Source organism: Girardinichthys multiradiatus, chromosome 2 (assembly GCF_021462225.1).
Source record: "Girardinichthys multiradiatus isolate DD_20200921_A chromosome 2, DD_fGirMul_XY1, whole genome shotgun sequence".
NCBI lineage: Eukaryota > Metazoa > Chordata > Actinopteri > Cyprinodontiformes > Goodeidae > Girardinichthys > Girardinichthys multiradiatus.
In genome coordinates this window covers 2,008,561-2,027,329 of record NC_061795.1, presented here as the reverse complement: position 1 = coordinate 2,027,329, position 18,769 = coordinate 2,008,561, and the positions used below count along the sequence as shown (strand labels likewise).

General features: G+C 41.7%; 1 protein-coding gene across 1 annotated transcript; it reads right to left on the bottom strand.

Moving 5' to 3' along the window:
• Positions 1 to 3,994: 3,994 nt before the first annotated feature.
• Positions 3,995 to 18,090, bottom strand: znf143b (zinc finger protein 143b). The gene is made up of 14 exons (XM_047355261.1): positions 17,975 to 18,090; positions 17,636 to 17,821; positions 17,370 to 17,450; positions 14,914 to 15,110; positions 14,638 to 14,706; positions 14,438 to 14,554; positions 14,196 to 14,271; positions 13,829 to 13,954; positions 12,074 to 12,253; positions 11,759 to 11,986; positions 11,518 to 11,663; positions 10,776 to 10,928; positions 9,180 to 9,302; positions 3,995 to 4,345 (listed from the first exon to the last, which is right to left on the bottom strand). Exons 1-14 carry the CDS (start codon positions 18,078 to 18,080, stop codon positions 4,262 to 4,264), a joined length of 1,872 nt encoding a protein of 623 aa, XP_047211217.1. The 5' UTR covers positions 18,081 to 18,090; the 3' UTR covers positions 3,995 to 4,261.
• Between the last annotated feature and the right edge of the window lie 679 nt (positions 18,091 to 18,769).

The following is an 18,769-nucleotide window of genomic DNA, read 5'->3' as shown; positions in this document are numbered from 1 at the left end:
GCCGCATTCCCCAGGTCAAGCCACTTTTGAACCAGAAACAGCGGCAGAAGCACCTGACCTGGGCTACAGAGAAGCAGCACTGGACTGTTGCTCAGTGGTCCAAAGTACTTTTTTCGGATGAAAGCAAATTCTGCATGTCATTCAGAAATCAAGGTGCCAGAGTCTGGAGGAAGACTGGGGAGAAGGAAATGCCAAAATGCCAGAAGTCCAGTGTCAAGTACCCACAGTCAGTGATGGTCTGGGGTGCCGTGTCAGCTGTTGGTGTTGGTCCACTGTGTTTTATCAAGGGCAGGGTCAATGCAGCTAGCTATCAGGAGATTTTGGAGCACTTCATGCTTCCATCTGCTGAAAAGCTTTATGGAGATGAAGATTTCATTTTTCAGCACAACCTGGCACCTGCTCACAGTGCCAAAACCACTGGTAAATGGTTTACTGACCATGGTATCACTGTGCTCAATTGGCCTGCCAACTCTCCTGACCTGAACCCCATAGAGAATCTGTGGGATATTGTGAAGAGAACGTTGAGAGACTCAAGACCCAACACTCTGGATGAGCTAAAGGCCGCTATCGAAGCATCCTGGGCCTCCATAAGACCTCAGCAGTGCTACAGGCTGATTGCCTCCATGCCACGCCGCATTGAAGCAGTCATTTCTGCCAAAGGATTCCCGACCAAGTATTGAGTGCATAACTGTACATGATTATTTGAAGGTTGACGTTTTTTGTATTAAAAACACTTTTCTTTTATTGGTCGGATGAAATATGCTAATTTTGTGAGATAGGACTTTTGGGTTTTCATGAGCTGTATGCCAAAATCATCCGTATTAAGACAATAAAAGACCTGAAATATTTCAGTTAGTGTGCAATGAATCTAAAATATATGAATGTTAAATTTTCATCATTACATTATGGAAAATAATAAACTTTATCACAATATGCTAATATTTTGAGAAGGACCTGTATACACATACACATATATGCACCTTCTTTTAAATAGTTTTCAGGTCATAACAGCATGCACCATCCTCCACAACATCTGCCTTGGTGCTGGGGATGTCATGGCCCCAGAGGATGACCCAGAGGAGGCTGTAGAAGAGGATGAGGGTGAGGTTTGGACTGAGGCAGTCAGCGTTGCTCTCTGGCAGGACCAGCTTTCAGCTGCCCTGGAGGAGGTACCACCAGAACATGACTACTGTGCAGCCAAGTATAATATTATAGATGTGATTCATTTTTGAGGGGTATAACTAATTGTCATATTTTGTGAGCACCATCTTCTAATTCTGCATTTTTCCGATTACCTCTTAGTGATGTGGCAGCCGTCAATTCAGCCAGCCCTTTAAACCCACTTGATGGACGATGACAGCGGAGAGAGGCATCACAAACATCTGCAGACCACCTGTGTGATGCTTGTGAGAGATTTAGCCACATCTCCAGACTTTCTGTTCAGAAAGACATCTGCCTCTTTGTTCTGTTGAAGAGGTTTTTCCAGGAACTGGTCACTCAGGTTGATCCTGCTGTCACCATTGTAAATATTTGTACATAGTTTTATTTTATGCCTTTTGTCTTGTAATCTTGATCTGTTTGAATGTTTTCTTCCCTCATTCTGTTTAAAATGCTGTTTGTATTTTTCATAATAAATTCTGTTTATAACTTTAAATGAAGTTGATGTATTGTTAGATCAAATGGAAATAACATTAGTGACAAAAACACCTTAAAACTTTAAGAAACAATCTGAACACAACTTAATATTTCTTATGTAGCATCTTATTTTGGTGCCATTCTTTGGAAAACAGTCTGTCCATTCTCTGTAGCCTCATGTCCTCCCTGATCAACTCCATCATCTCCTCATCTCTGTCCCTCTTTCTTTTCTGACCTCTTCCTGCTGGCTCACTGTCTCCCTTCTCCATCTGGTTGCCCACCGCTCCGCTTGGCCCTGGAGTGTCCTCAGGGATGGAGGTAATCAGGACAGGAGGTGTTGTGGAAGACCTCTGACCCACCATCTCATCCATAAAGACAAACCAGGACCAAGTAGCAGCAGTGGGCTTTTCACTGACTCCCTCTCCTGACCCTGGATACTTACAATCCTAAAGTTAGATGGAATAAAAGAAGAGTTGACTAAACAGAGAAACCAACAAGACTTTTAGAAATATGTTTTTATTTGTGTGTGACATGAGAACATCTGAACAAACTCTAAATTCTTTTTTTTTTTCAAATTGTCCGACATTGTGTTGTCCTGTAAAGGGTGACCTTCCCCTGTTGGTCCATCTTCTCCAGAACTGTCCTAAACCGAAAGAAGTATGTTAATCACTGGATGGATATTTATGAAAGTTAGAAAGATAGAAGTTATTAAAACTGGACAGAAACTGACTGCAAAGAATGTAGTTATTGTACCTCCAAGCCACGGTGGCTGAGTTTTTAGCTCCAGTAAAAAGGTGGTGGTTCTCAGCCCTGAGCTTCATAAACTGGCCCGTCTGCTGCTTTGTACCTAAAAAAAAATATGAAAATACCAAAAAAAACAAACATCTTGCTTAATATCAGAGCAAAAATAAAGCCTTTTTTAATTTTACATTTGTCTTAATTTGAAGAAAATATTAAAATATTTCTATGCAAATGTCTAAAACAAGCCCTTTCAAACTTTTCACTTCTTTACTGAGATTCATTTACATTTGGAGGTTTATTCCTCGTCGGGTTTACCTGGAATCAGAAATTATAATGCTAACTGAATTATAAATAAACTTTTAAAACATATAGCACATTTCTTCATTAAAAATTAATATTGAAAAGCTTATTTATTCTCAATCACACTCTCCAGCGATACAGTTGGATTACATAAAACTGTCCATTTATTCTGGTTAACCTTAATATCACCTGAAATGTTAAATCGATTTTCAGTAACAATTAAAATAATAACATAAACTGTTAGAAATCACTTGTGTTAAACGTTCACTGTGATGACTGCCAGCGGGAGCTTAGTGCCGATAGTCCAGTCAGATCTCTACCGGGTCTAGCTCGCCTCACCGCCGGTAGGGCTGGCGAGGCGAGCCGGTTACTACACCGGGAACGGAAAACTCCGAACACGTCGGAGCACATTTGAAATTAAGCGATGTCTAGATAAATCAAGCAGATATTTCACGTCTACATAGTTATATTCCCGCACTAAAAACATTCTAGAAGTTCATTTGTGTCACAGAAAGTGTAATTTTCCACAATTTACTCACAGCTTTTGTTGCTATGGTCCGCCATGGCTTCCCCTGCTTGACCAATCCGCTTCGACCCGCAATGAATGATGGGAAATGATGGGCCACGAAGGATACTCACGACCCATCCTTCAAATCGGGCAAAATAAGGACACATTTGTCGGCAGCATTTGCTCGGAATGATTCATGAATTGGGACAGCCTTCGTCGCCGCGCTGTGACGTAATCGGCCTACAAATACGGCCTTCGAAGGATGCAGCCCCTGAGGCTGACTTCCGGGTCAGCCTCGGCGTTGGTACATTCCCTTTCCGGTTGATTGTCAAATGTAAATGTTTCAGTACTTGTAAAAGTGTTTTCTGAAATGTAAATTTGTTTCGCATCTTGTTAAATTGTTTTTTGAAATGTTAATTTGTCTTTAGGTTTGTAAAAGTGTTTTAGATTTTGTAATGTTGGTTTGCACCCCCCGGCCACCGTAGGTGTGATATGTCTAAACAGGTCTTTTTAGGCCTCTCAAAGGTTTTGACCAAAATATGTTATTTCGGTACCATTCTTAGAGCAGAGCCATGCAGGAGTGAAACAGACATTCAAAAAGAGACACACTACAAAACATATTAATGAATTAATACATATTGTAACTCATCTAACCTTATCTTTAGCGGTCCTAAATTCAGAGATAAAACATCACATTGGTTGTTTTTTATTAATATCTCAATTTTAGGTCATATTTCCACTTTGTTACATGACTTTGTTCAACACATTCTTGGACAGGCAGGAGTGGATCAAGAACAGGTGTTCAGTCAATTGTATTCGCACAATCTTTTATTTTTAGAAATAGCATTTTCTGTACATTGTCCTGTGCATTAAGCATCAGTAGAAAGCATTAATAGCCTATAATCTTTTCTCGTCAGAGAAAAAAAATAGCATAACATAGCTTCAGTTATCAAAATCCTATTTACACATAAAAGCAAAGTTCAGTTGTGAAAAACAAAACTGAGGAAGAGATGATTTCTCCCAAATATTAGGTTCATTTGAAAAGATCTTCATTCACCGTGGATATGGAGTCACCAGTCAGTCATCCAGGCCTGGAGTCTCTCCTTGCTGTATTCTTGAGGCTATTCTAATGGCTTCTTCCAGCGAAGGCTGATCACTAAGCTAAAATACAAAACAAAGGACATTTTTTAACAAACATTTACTCACTTTCAACCACTCAGCTGACATTTGAGAAAACCATCTTAGCTCCATCAGTGACTGAAGTCACATGCAGCAGAGTTTCGTAGCGCACAGTCACACGATGAATTTAACAAAGCGAAAAGTTTCTAATTAGCATACCGCCATGGGCAGGAGGTGTTAATTAAAGACTTGTCATCAGACCAGCCTGCTTTGATCTAATGAAGCTGCCCCCATGACCTTTAGGCCTGAACTGTTTAGTGCGTTAATTGACTCTGATAAAGGAGATTTAATATTGAACAGATAAAATGTTTAAAGCAGTGTTTTGTGCAGGAAAAGCTATGTGAATAAGAGAAAGAGAAAATTCCACTTAATGAGCCCTGATTTTATGCCAAGAAAAACTGAACTACAACTGAAAATGATCCTAACAGCATAGCAGGAGAAGCTTCGTAGTTATCAGGGATTTGGATTACATGTTGCTAACTTTTTATTCACTTTGATAAGAAGCTGAATCCATCTGAAGGAGGGCAGGAGCAAGGTTACACCTCCTGCCTGATCCCCTGCAGAAACCTTTGAGGAATTGTAGCAAATAGTTCAGCGGGTGGAACCTGAAAAAAGGATTAGGCTGTTAAACGAACATAAGTACCGTCAGTCTTGATGGTACTTATAGGCCTGCAAGCCAGAATCCAGCGCTTTTGGGCTTGCCGGGCTCCTGGCCCGGGGCTACAGGTCACAAAGGACACACGAGGATTGAAAAGAAATTCTGAAATTCTTGGAGTAATTCAAAATTCAGCCAGACTGTTTGTCTTTGTGTGTGAGTGTTAGGGTGGGAGTGGGGGGGGCTTGATCTGGCTGTAGGGTGTCTAACCGACATGTCAGGTTTTTTTTACCGACTGGCCCCTGAGTCTCTCCAACCTCCACGACCTGTTTAAATGTGACTGGAGAGCGGCAAATTTGGAAAATCTCAATAACTGTCCAGGCAGTCCACGAGGCTGCTTAGTACTCTGACTTTTTTCCCCCAGCCCTTCAACCATAATACTGTTCTCACAATTATCGCTTATGTGCTAGAATGTTTCCTTGACCTTCTCACAATCTCCAGAATGTCCCCAAATATGTGGAATATTTCTGCACCTCCATCAGTTTCAGCCTAGCTAATTAGAAAGAAACACAATCAATATTTTCCTCAGCAGCATGAGAGGATTCAGGTGAATGGATTTTCTGTATAAAGAGCTGCACAACACTACCCAGTGCAATCATTTTAACATGGCAAAGAGCAGGAGACTCTGCAGGTGCAGTCAGAAGGTGTCATGCATGCAACATCTGAAGTCCTCCCACCTCCTTGACCACTGTGAGCCACTGAGGCTCTGAAGTTATTTGTGTCACACAGCAGTGGTTGTTAAATAATATTTCTATTTCTTCAGAAAGAAAATGAGCAATTCCTTACATGAGTGTAAAGAGAAACAGCTCATTCTTCAAGCAAGATAACTTGTTACTTTGTTTGAAGGAAGATCTTTGACTCATTTGTATTAGAACAGAAACAATCAAGTTTTAGCACTTTTTTAAATATTAAAATTTTTGGAAGGATTTAAACTTTGAAATTTACTTTAAGTAAAGTTAGGGATATTTGACTTTCAGGTGAAATTTATGGGAAATATAAAAAGTTAACACTACAGTGATATTATGTCATACAAGTACAGCATTTAAGTAGAAGCATGCAGCGGTGATTTCATCATCTTAAACAATTTATTGAAACAAAAGCCAATAACAGTGGTGGCTATACCACGACAAAAAATATCACTGTCTTAGCAACATGTTCCTTTGACTCATGCTGTTCACAAGTTGACTTATTGTCTGCTGAGGCAAGGCATTCCACTCTTACTGAAGGGCGACCTTCAGGTCATTGAGGTTCTGGGGTACAGAGTTACGAGCCTCTTGACGGCGACTCAGCTGATCCCAGAGGTTTTCTATGGGATTCAGGTCAGCCTTTCCTTAATAAAGCGACCTTGATGAGTTGGAGCTTAGTCCTCTGAAGATAAAATGAGGCCTGTGTTGTTCATGCAGGGGCACAGGGACTGGATTAATGACATTATTCAGATATTATGGGCTTGTCTCTTTTATCATTCACAAAGCGTAGGTCACTAGACAAACCTGCCCACACTGTAACACCACCACCAAAGGCCCATCTGGATACGACACCGGCTGATGCAAGGCGCTCTCCTTGAGTGGCGTTATCATCTGGTTCCACAGGGCGCTGTTCACAATGAAGCGGGATGTGGCCAAAGGACGTCCACCTCTATGCTTCTCTGTGACTCTTCCAGTCTGTCTGTATCTCTGTTGCAACCTGCTGATGACTCTCTGTGGCACTATAAGCTTAGTGGCCTCTTCCATCCTGTTTAAAGCCTCTCAATAGTGAGCTGCTGTTGATCAGTTGTTAGATCTTGGTCTCATGATGTCAGAATGTGAACAGCATGATGAGGAGGACGGATTAGATACCAGTTCTGATAGAACCAGGAAATGTATTGGTCGATTCCTGGATCAAACACCTGTTGTGAATTTAGCCGATAAGCTCCTTGATAGAGAACACCAAGCAGTGCAAAAAGTACTGAAACATTGAACAGTTGGACATGTTCATTCAAAGGTTTAGAGAAGGTCACATTACGTTCACCTGCAAAGGTTATAGTTCATTTTAGGTTCAACCTAAAATTTTACCTGAAAGCCAAATATTCCTAACTTTTTGTGAGTAGTGTGTGTGTATATACACTGCTCCAAAAAATAAAAGGGAACACTTAACACAATATAAGTCCAAGTAAATCAAACTTCTGTGAAATCAAACTGTCCACTTAGGAAGCAACACTGATTAACAATCAATTTCACATCTTGTTGTTCAAATAGAAAAGACAACAGGAGGAAATCTTTGGTGATTATCAAGACACTCAATAAAGGAGTGGTTCTGAAGGTGGGGACCACAGACCACTTCTCAGTACCGATGCTTTCTGGCTGATGTTTTGGTCAATTTTGAATGTTGGTGGTGCTTTCACACTCGTGGTAGCATGAGACGGACTCTACAACCCACACAAGTGGCTCAGGTAGTGCAGCTCATCCAGGATGGCACATCAATGCCAGCTGTGGCAAGAAGGTTTGCTGTGTCTGTCAGCGTAGTGTTCAGAGCCTGGAGGCGCTACCAGGAGACAGGCCAGTACACCAGGAGACATGGAGGAGGCCGTAGGAGGACAACAACCCAGCAGCAGGACCACTACCTCCACCTTTGTGCAAGGAGGAACAGGAGGAGCACTGCCAGAGCCCTGCAAAATGACCTCCAGCAGACCACAAATGTGCATGTGTCTGCACAAACGGTTAGAAACAGACTCCATGAGGATGGTATGAGGGCCCGACGTCCACAAATGGGGGTTGTGCTCACAGCCCAACACCGTGCAGGACGCTTGGCATTTGCCAAAGAACACCAGGATTGGCAAATTCACCACTGGTACCCTGTGGTCTTCACAGATGAAAGCAGGTTCACACTGAGCACATGTGACAGACGTGACAGAGTCTGGAGACACCGTGGAGAGAGATCTGCTGCCTGCAACATCCTTCAGCATGACTGGTTTGGTAGTGGGTCAGTAATGGTGTGGGGTGGCATTTCTTTCCATGAGCTCGCCAGAGGTAACCTGACTGCCATTAGGTACCGAGATGAGATCCTCAGACCCCTTGTGAGACCATATGCTGGTGCGGTTGGCCCTGGGTTCCTCCTAATGCAGGACAATGCTAGACCTCATGTGGCTGGAGTGTGTCAGCAGTTCCTGCAAGATGAAGACATTGAAGCTATGGACTGGCCCGCCCGTTCTCCAGACCTGAATCTGATTGAGAACATCTGGGACATCATGTCTCGCTCCATCCACCAACGTCACGTTGCACCACAGACTGTCCAGGAGTTGGATGCTTTAGTCCAGGTCTGGGAGGAGATCCCTCAGGAGACCATCCACCGTCTCATCAGGAGCATGTCCAGGTGTTGTAGGGAGGTCATACAGACACGTGGAGGTCACACACAATACTGAGCCTCATTTTGACTTGTTTTAAGGACATTACATCAAAGTTGGATCAGCCTCTAGTGAGTTTTTACACTTTAATTTTGTGTGTGACTCCAAATCCAGGCCTCCATTGGTTAATAAATTTGATTTTCATTAATGATTTTTGTGTGATTTTGTTGTCAGAACATTTAACTTTGTACAGAACAAAGTATTCAATGAGAATATTTCATTCATTCAGATCTAGGATGTGTTATTTGAGTGTTCCCTTTAGTTTTTTGAGCAGTGTATATATATATTTGTGTGAGTACACACACAGATGCACACACATACATACACAAAGCTGCTTTTTTGGGTTGGTTAGGTTACTTAGCCTAAACTAGCTAAAAAGAGATTCTAATACATCATGCTCTAATCTGGCAGACATTTTTAAAGACACCGTCCTAATCAGCACATCTCTGACAGTGCAAAAAGGGACAAAAACCTGTTCTCTGACAAATAAAGAATATTATGAGCCAATCAGGTCAAGCCATCATTGAGAAACCATCACTAACCCTAACCACCCCACCTGCTCTGCAGAAACCTCTACTATTCAAAGTTCATACCATGCTTATGTGAGCTTACTCAGTCAATATTAGTTAATGCTAGGCTCCTTTAATGTGGGAACTAACTACCTAGAGAAGTTCTCTAGTGAAGCAAAAGGCAATGAGATGACACGCCGAGTCAAATATTGTACAATAATCAAACAGTACACATTTATTATGTTTATTGTTCAGTTAGTTATGTCAACTAACCTGAACAGCAATGTGAGTGCCATTGGGGGTGGCCAGTAATGTGACAGGGTGAAGATCATCTTGGCTGTAGTTTGCTTCCTCCACTGTTTGGAATGATGCCATGTCGGGTGTCATGATGGCCACCTGCAGGCGACAGAAATAAGTTTCCCTGGTTGATGCAGCCTTGAACGTTTCATACCTAGAGCCAGTGTTCTTGTAGCACTGACACATAGCATAAAACAGTGGTTTCTAAACAAATAAATGTCAGAAAACTGGGGGTGCATCTGTTTTCAACCACACTGGGTCGATACGTTTTAGAACCTTCTCTGCAATTACAGCTGCAATCCTTCTGGGGTATGTTTCTACCAGCATTACACATCCTTCCACTGAAACTTATGCTCACTCTTCTTAGTAAAAGCTCAGTCAGATTAGATGCAGAACATCTCTGGACAGTATTTTCAAGTGTGGCCAAATGGAATTAGGACAGGACTTTAACAGGGAAACTGTGACATGAATGTGTTTTGATCTGAAACTATTCTAACTGTGAGCACTCAGTCTGATGTGGCCTCTACCATGTGCTACTGCAGACATGAGGTGTGCAGGTTGATGTGTTGTTGTTTGTAACACACAGCATTTTGAATATATGGTCTTATCCAACTATAACACCTTCTTTCACGTTTGTAGTGTCCCCTACCTGATTTATGGCAAATTACACAGAGGACTTCTTTGAACTTTCGTTCAACAATGGCTCTCTTCTTGCTATTCTTCCATAAATACTAGATTTGTGGAGTCCATGACTATTAGCTGTCTTGTCAACAAATCCTCCTGAGCTGTGGATCTTTGCAATTCCACCAGAGTTACCATTGGCCACTTGGTTGTTTCTCTGACTTACGCTTTTCGTCCCCAGTCCATCTGGTCTGTTACAGTGGGCATCCATGTGTATGTAGGTTTGAAGTGAGTAAGATGTTCCAAGCTTGGGATATTGTTTTACAAACTAACCCTGCTTTAAACTTCTCCACTGCTCTACCGCTGACCTGTCTGGTGTGTCCCTTGGTCTTCATGTTTCAGAAATGATCTTGCACTACTTTATCACATGAAATCCCAAGAAAATACATTGAAGTTGGTTCTTATAACGCAAGAAAATGTGGAAAGGTATGAATATTTTAGCAAAGCATTGTATATAAAAAACAGTTGTTGTACGCTACAAAAATGATTAATGAGGTGCCCTAATCCTGTATTAAATTCAATCATTAGCATTGAGCTTCTCCTGTTAAAGTCTTGGCATTAAATAAACAACCTTTTCACAGAATCTTTAACAAATATCGTTTTTTTTTTTAAGGTTAAGGTTTTAATTGTTCATTTAAATGTTTTCTTAATTTCTTTTTGTAAACTATAGTCCTCTAACGGACTGTGGAGACAGTAAATAAACAGTGGGCCAAGCTGCCACTAACATCTGTTGCTTTTAGAAGAGATGTTTTAAAGTAAACGGTTTAGCATTGTACCATCACACAACAAGCAGACTATCTCTGTGTATCAGTTGCAGGTTACTTATAAAGAAAACAACAAGAAACACGTCATCTTTATAATGTTAACGACAGAGCCATTGTGCTTGTTTACCTGTTCGTCTGACCCGTCTGTTGTTACCATGGTAACTGAGTGAGCACCTTGCGTTGCCAGTTCATGAGCTGGGATGGTTATGGTTGTGCCTTCTTGGGTTACCATGGTGATTGTACCACCCATAGCTTGCAAGTCTGCCTCAGAGATGCTGACCTTATGTGAGGCAAAATACATAGACCAGAACTTTTAACATTCACAGTGAATCATCCAGAACCTTTAATATTACTGACGTTTTCTGCAGTTCAGTTGTCTTTAGTGAACACAGAACAGATGAACAGTTAAGATCCTTTACTGGCATGTATATACACAGATTATACTGCATCTATCAATGTAAAACATTAAACGGCAGCTGAGGTTAGTAGCAAATTTAAAAGCAACCTTATATGTAACAGAGCTAAGAGAACCAGATGTTTATCATCTGGTTTATCAAATTTCAAACACATTAGAGTTGACTTTAACAAATCTTATCTTTATAAGAACAACTGGTTCTAATGATAATTTCTCTGTACCTATAGGCCTTTAAAGAAATATTTTAACTAGGAAAAAAGTATAATATAGTATTACTAGATGAAAATATCAGAACTTATTTAACAGTTTATTTGAACAGCAATAATCCAGATGTTATCTAAGATCAGTATCCAGAAACCACAGGCGAGTCCAATTCAAATCTTTTTATCTAGAAGATTCATTAGAATCATTCAGTGTAATTTAATACAAACCCAATTCCAGTCCAATACAGTACCTGTTGTGTTCCGTCTTCCTGAGTTACCAAGGCAACCTGCTGCTGGCCGGAGATGTCCGAGGACTCCACAGGAACCGGTTCTGAGCCGGAGTCGTCTGCTTCAACCACAGTTGGCGTGTAGCTCACATTTGGATCATCAATGGCATCTGAAATATTATTTGAATTCTATCAATTAGTTTGATTACTTAGCCGAATAATTTCCATCGTCAACGGCAATCATCTCCACCACACAGACGCAGACCTGCTGGCGGTTCGAAGTAGGCCTCCTGCTCCTCTTCTATGGGCTCTGTGTCGTTGTGTGCTGTGCGTTTATGCATGGCGAGTGTGGAGATCTGCTTGTAGGTTTTGCCACAGTGGTTGCAGTTGTAGGGTTTGCAGGGCGTGTGGACAACATGGTGTTTATAAAGGCTGGAGTACTCTGTGAAGCGCTTTTCACAGCCAGGCACTGTGCACACGTAGGGCTTTTCTCCTGGAGAACAAATGTTTTAGTTCATTGTAAAGCAGCGACAAATACAGTTTAAGAATTAAAATGTGCAGCAAGTATAGAGAGATCCACCTGTGTGAATCCTCATGTGGTTCTTGTAATTGGTGGCGCTGGCGAATGAGCGTCCGCAGCTGGGCTCGGAGCAGTAGTACGGCCGCTCCCCGGTGTGTGTTCGGATGTGAACTTTGCGGATGTTAGACGTGGTGAACGACCTGCCGCAGCCTTCGATTGGGCACCTGAAAGGCTTCTCTCCTGCAAATGACGGACAAAGAAATACATACTAAGCAATTGCTCTGGCATGTTATATCTCCACGCCATAAAAAAGCTTCTCAAGCTGGAAGACTGAAGCCTTGAGGGATCTCGAATGGGAAAGATTTGATTAGTCCAAACATTTCTGACTGTTGGAAAGTTTGAATTTAAATTTAAATAGCTGCAGTCTGGCATGAGGTTCATCATCATAACCCCGTGTGTTCCCTCCAGCACGGTGAGTGCTGTGGAACATTTAAACAACTCCTTGTGTTGTTCATCCAATCTTTGCTGGTCTTGTTATTTAAAAAGTCGTTATAAATAACTAGGGGCTGTCAGTTTAGGCTAAAATGTGATCATTTTAATAACACACACTCCTCAAAAAGGATCTTTTGTACCAAACTGAAGTCTTGAGGCAAAGCATCAGTTACCAGCATTGTCCTTCTGCGCTGACCAGCCAGCCCAAAACTTCATACAAAACTAAAAAACGGAGTATTTGTTTCCTGATCAGCAAACCCAGAAAGAAAACTCTTCAAAGTCCCTATCGGATCATCCTTTCATTCAATGATCTACATATTTTATGTTCTTTATACCTTGGTATAAACTGAAAGATCTCGACAAAGATTGGAGGATTGAGATTGATCCAACCCATGAACCTTAAGGGATAATACAGGACTGCAGAACAAGTGTGATGTATTACAAAGCGAAGACTGCAGCTGCAGCACAGTCCAGGAATACGAACCGAACGGAGGCATCGTATCATCCTACTTTAACTGTCTGATCTGTGAAATATGTTGATCAGCCAAATCTGATGCAGATAACATGAGGACTCTGCACAACAACTTTGCTTGTATTTAAAGCGACATGTGTAAAGTTTTGCAACACAGAGATCAGCCAGATCGGCCCATAGGGAAACGCTGTCAGTTGCAAGCCGTGTCTCTTGGATTCAGCGATCCTAGCAACATTAGCTGAAGGGTCAAGTAGCCTGTGATCTCATCCGATCGCCTTGTATGATGTGAAAGGACAAAGTGATCTGTTTTGGGAGTTAAAGGTTGAATGCTTATTTCGAAACATTAGCTACGTTTACATTCACAGAATTTCCCGATCGGATTAAACTGTTTTCGGATTATAAAACAAAAACTTATCAGATTGTACCTTTATATGGACATAAGTAATCAGAATAAAACGGCCGATCGGACTAAAAATGTGTCTTGTAAACTTGCTGAAGGGATTTTCAGTATGGCTACGCTAGGCAAGCTAACTACTAAACTTAGATGCTAGACTTTTTGTGATTTTGCATTCGTAAAATTTACTTTCAATATAAATAATTATGAGCAGGTAACTGCACGAAGCCTAGAAAAAATATTTTGAAGGCTGTTCTTGCATTACATTTCTTAAAGATAGATCAGAATCAAGAAAATGTGGTTCAGGAAGGTCAATGCTTTTCACAAACCAAATTCTAATTAGCACATCTCTGTTGTCTCCCTTTGCCAAACACAAAATGCACATTTATGCACCTTTTAAAGATTACAGCATGTTGCAACAAAGTGATTTTTAGTTGCCAAGTTTCTAACTCTGTACCTGTATGGGTCCTAGTGTGCTTTTGAAGGTCTCCGGAGGTTTTAAAAGACTTGCAGCAGCTGATCTCCTGACATCTGTATGGCTTTTCCCCTGTATGTGTCCGCGAGTGACTCTTCAGTCCATAACCTTGCATTGCCACACAAATCGATAGTCAGGGAGGCTTTTTATTTCCTGGCGAATTATTCCTCTGAACAACACTTCACTGCATTTGCTTAGTTCACCCTAACTGATATCCTTCAACAGCTAACAGAAGACATTTCTTCACAACAGAAATTATGGGATAAACAATAACAAAATAGGTCATATGAAACAGATAAACAATGTCTATGAGATTAAACACCAGCTTGAGAGAATATCAATCAGCTACCTGTTGCAAACTTCTTTCCACAGCCCCGATAATCACAGATGTACGGTTTGTCACCAGTGTGCGAGCGCTCGTGTACCTGCCAGATGTGAACACAAAACTCTGAAGTGGCACAGCTGACAGAGAAAAGTCGTTTTCCACAACATGCTGCAAGAGTATCCTCTTCTGAAAATAACACTCTTGATCAGCAGCAAGCGGCGAGAACTAAGAATACTTATACATGACAACAGAAGAGCAAATCGAACCTTAAGGTGGTGGGCTGTGGTGTAGAGCTTTCCACAACCTTCATATTCACAGCGGAAAGACTTTTCTCCAACAGTTGTCACTCTTGGTTGCCTGTTGTCTTGACCCTGTAGCACAATCTGAAGAAATTAGCAGAAAATCAGACTGAATATCAGATTTCAACAGAGAGGTTAATAGAAAGAAAAACACAAAGATATGTTACCCTCATGTGGACACCGTTGTCTGCTTCCACTCTGCCAAAAGACCCCAACGGGTGCTCCACATTCTCTACCTGAGGAGGAAAAAATGAGATATCTTTTTATAGAATATGTATGTTAGCTATTTCTCTAAATATATGTTATTCAGAATGTATTATGTAATTATTTTCTACTAGCGAATACTTCATAATAGTTTTTTATAGTGTAATGTAACAGAAGGCAACAACCGTGAGAGCCCACACTAAGCTAGGCAGACTGCAGCCACAGCAGTAGTCAGTCACCTTGGTGCCATAATGTTCAAGTACACTTATGGTGTCTGGGTCGATGCATGTGGCTTCAGCCTGCATGTCTGCTATGGTGCCGTCAGCCTGGATGGCCAGGATGGTGTTGGGCTGAGGCATGTGCACCGTGTGCTGGATGTAGGCAGTGCTTCCATCCTCCAGCTGTACCTCCTGCAGGCCGTTATGGTCATACGTTTCTACACAGAAAAAAGAGGAAGCGTAGCTTAAATAGCTGAACGTGGAACCCGGCTTCGGTTCAGTAATAAACACCAATAAGGGCAGCGAGGACTGCTTGTTTCCTGTTTCAATTTAAATCTTAGGCATTCTTAGGATCCTACTAGGCATGTAATATACACTGGTGCTGCATAATATATTGTGAAGGGTAGCAACATCATTGTGTGCTATGATAGTATCCCAAAGGACTGTTTAGAGTGCTATAGTTGTTGGCTAATATATGCCAAGTGTTAGAAACTTGCATTTTACAGTAAGTAATATTTAGCAGGTTGGATAGAGTCTCAGCAGCAGATGTGGGGCAAAATGCTAAAGGTCACAGAGTGATGGAAGCACAGATGAAGAAGAGAGGAACGAAGAAAAAAGGCATATATCATAACTGACATCAACACTGCAATAGTAAAAATTGTTTAAATATTTTTGGAGTTTGGGATTAATAATATTGACAACATAGTGTACGAGTTGGACTTGACAGCACCATAGAAATGCAGCTGGTGGGAAAACACCTCTGGAGGGACAGACACTGTGCTGGTGTATGGTCTCAGTTCTGCTGCTAAAAACTCCCACAGAGTTCAGGTCTGGTTGAACGCTATGAGCAGCTGAACGGCATGCGTAGGGATGGGTACAGAATGCAGTACTTTTATAGGTACCGACTTCTGTAAAATCAAACCATGTTTGAACCATGTTGTACCATATTTCTGTACCTAAACGCATCATTGTGACACTGAGGGAGTTGATGATTCTATGCCGACATGAACACAGCATTGAACGCACAAGAGCGTAATGACGTCAGTAGCCGCTGGCACCATCAACAAAGCAAGCATGGCTGATAGAAAGCGCTCGCAAGTAAGGCTCAACTTTTCAAAATATGATGCAGATTAATACGTTCGCTGCCAAGTACAAGGCCAGCGGCGGGAATACTTCTAATCTGAGGAAGCACCTGGTTAAGCACCAGATTTTTCTCAAGACTGAAGAACAATTTTCTTCAGGCTCAGATCTACGGCTACAACTCCTGCATTCAGCACCGTCAGCACGGCTTCATCCGTTAGCGGCTCGTCGTCTGCAGCCAGGAACATGGGAGAAGAACTGAGATGTTACAATACAAACAGCTGGATGTTGTTTTCATATATTCATCAAGGTTTAGATAGAGAAATAAATATGTTAAATTGAAAAGTTTTGAGATTTTATTATTAAACGAATAACCATTTGTTTATTCAAAAGGAGAAGAGGACGACGGCGGCGACGACTTATTCAAATGTGAAAGGTACCCATCCCTACTATTAGTCGACTCAAAATGCCTGTACAGTTACACTGTCCAATCGTCTTGCTTCTTTTTTTTTTTTTAAACCATTTTAAAAACCACAGGTAAAAATATAAAGGTTCACTGAGAAGTTATGCCAGATATTTCTACATTGGTCAGATTTTAAATATGGAAGCTTAAAAAAAAACTAAGATTGGAAGGGCAGAAGGAAGGAAGGAAGGAAGGAAGGGCCGAAGGAAGGAAGGAAGGAAGGAAGGGCAGAAGGAAGGAAGGAAGGAAGGAAGGGCCGAAGGAAGGAAGGGCAGAAGGAAGGAAGGAAGGAAGGAAGGAAGGGCAGAAGGAAGGAAGGAAGGAAGGAAGGAAGGGCAGAAGGAAGGAAGGAAGGAAGGAAGGAAGGAAGGAAGGAAGGGCAGAAGGAAGGAAGGAAGAAAGGAAGGGCCGAAGGAAGGAAGGAAGGAAGGAAGGGCCGAAGGAAGGAAGGAAGGAAGGGCAGAAGAAAGAAAGGAAGGAAGGAAGAAAGAAAGGAAGGAAGAAAGAAAGGAAGGGCAGAAGGAAGGAAGGAAGGAAGGGCAGAAGGAAGGAAGGAAGGAAGAAAGGAAGGGCCGAAGGAAGGAAGGAAGGGCCGAAGGAAGGAAGGAAGGAAGGAAGGAAGGGCAGAAGAAAGAAAGGAAGGAAGAAAGGAAGGGCAGAAGAAAGAAAGGAAGGAAGGGCAGAAGGAAGGAAGGAAGGAAGGAAGGGCAGAAGAAAGAAAGGAAGGAAGGAAGGAATTCAGACCTGGCAAATACCTAAATCCAATGAAACACCTTTCCAGATGCATTAGAAACCCTGAGAAAATAGCAGATGATGGAATACTCTTGCTATAAAAGTTCTTTCCACATCTCTGTATGTACTGTGGCCTGTCTCAAGAAGAAAACTGCTATCATTCTAGCTTCCTACTGAAATCCACACAAAGAAGACGGTTTACCCTTGGGTGTGTGAATGTAGGCCGTTGTTCCGTCTTCTAATTGAACAGCCTGCCCGTCTTCAAGCTGTAAACTGTCTCCTCCTACAAACAGTGGGTAGACAATGGTCACTTCCACCTCAGTTACAGATTCTATCATAGCACAGAAGACATCCTGCCACAGATCTACTTCAGACAAAACAACAATATCCTATAATAAAGTACTGTTACACATCATTACAATGCAGTGATTCTCTTACTACTGAGATAATGCAGGATTTATATTTTACCTGCTTTGGGCACGGACACATGCTGAACGTAGGCAGCGGAGCCATCCTCCAGCTGGATCACCTGACCGTCCATGATCTGCCCGTCTGAGAAGGGAGCTTTGGAGTCGTGTTGGATGTAGGCGGTGGAGCCATCTGCAAGAGTCACGGCCTGCAGGCTGACTGTGTCCATGTTCTCCATCTGATCCCCTTTTGGAAAGTTAGAAGAGAAAGACTCTAACGTTTGATCTATGATTAAGTTTAAGTGCTTAAGTCCTTATAGCTTCCTGTTGTTGGTGTTTTTTCCAGCATTTCATTAGTTATACAAGCATCAACCACTGCCAGTGAAGTCTGGGAACTTACCTGCCACCGTCACAGCCTCTGTCAGGCAGAGGGTAACTGGCTGTCCGTCTGCATCATGAAACTCCGACATTCCCTGAGAGTCCCGGTTTATCTGGGCCAGGAGCATGCTTCAGCTGCTGGGGTGACAAACGAAGCAGATTCAACTCTGGTGCTCACAGATCAGCAAACACACACGAGCTCTTAAACCTGACTAAACATCTGACCAAATGATGAATGTCAAAATTGTCTGTTCGTGCCACATACGCAACATTTGCCTTTTTAGATATACAAGTAAGATCGTTTGGTGTGGTTTATAATCTTGTAATTCAGTGTTAATGTGTCAACGTATGTGCTGGAACCAAATCAGACATTCATCTGCAGAGTTCCAGGAAACAGAAAAAGGTCACTTTTAGTCTCATCTGACCAGGGCACCTTCTGTCACATTTAATCGGATTCCTTTACATTACAGAAGGAACCTCTGATGGCTTTCTTTCATTAATGGGTTCTTTCAAAATGGCCAAATGGAGTGCACAACAAATAGCAAACCTTCGCAGCTCTTCCAGAGCACATTTACTACGTACACAGGTCTCTGCTTCACCAATTAATGCTCTTCTTGCCCACCCTGTCAGTTTAGGTCAGGGGTCTGCCATCTGTGGCTAAATGTGATAAAGACCTAACTAATGTTTTTAAATAGAGATATAATAACAAATGCTGTTTTTCAGTTTTCTCCAGGAATAATTGCAGTGAATTTCCACAAAACAAACTAGTAATGTATTTTTTTAGATCTACTTTTTGTGACATTAGCCTGAAAACTAT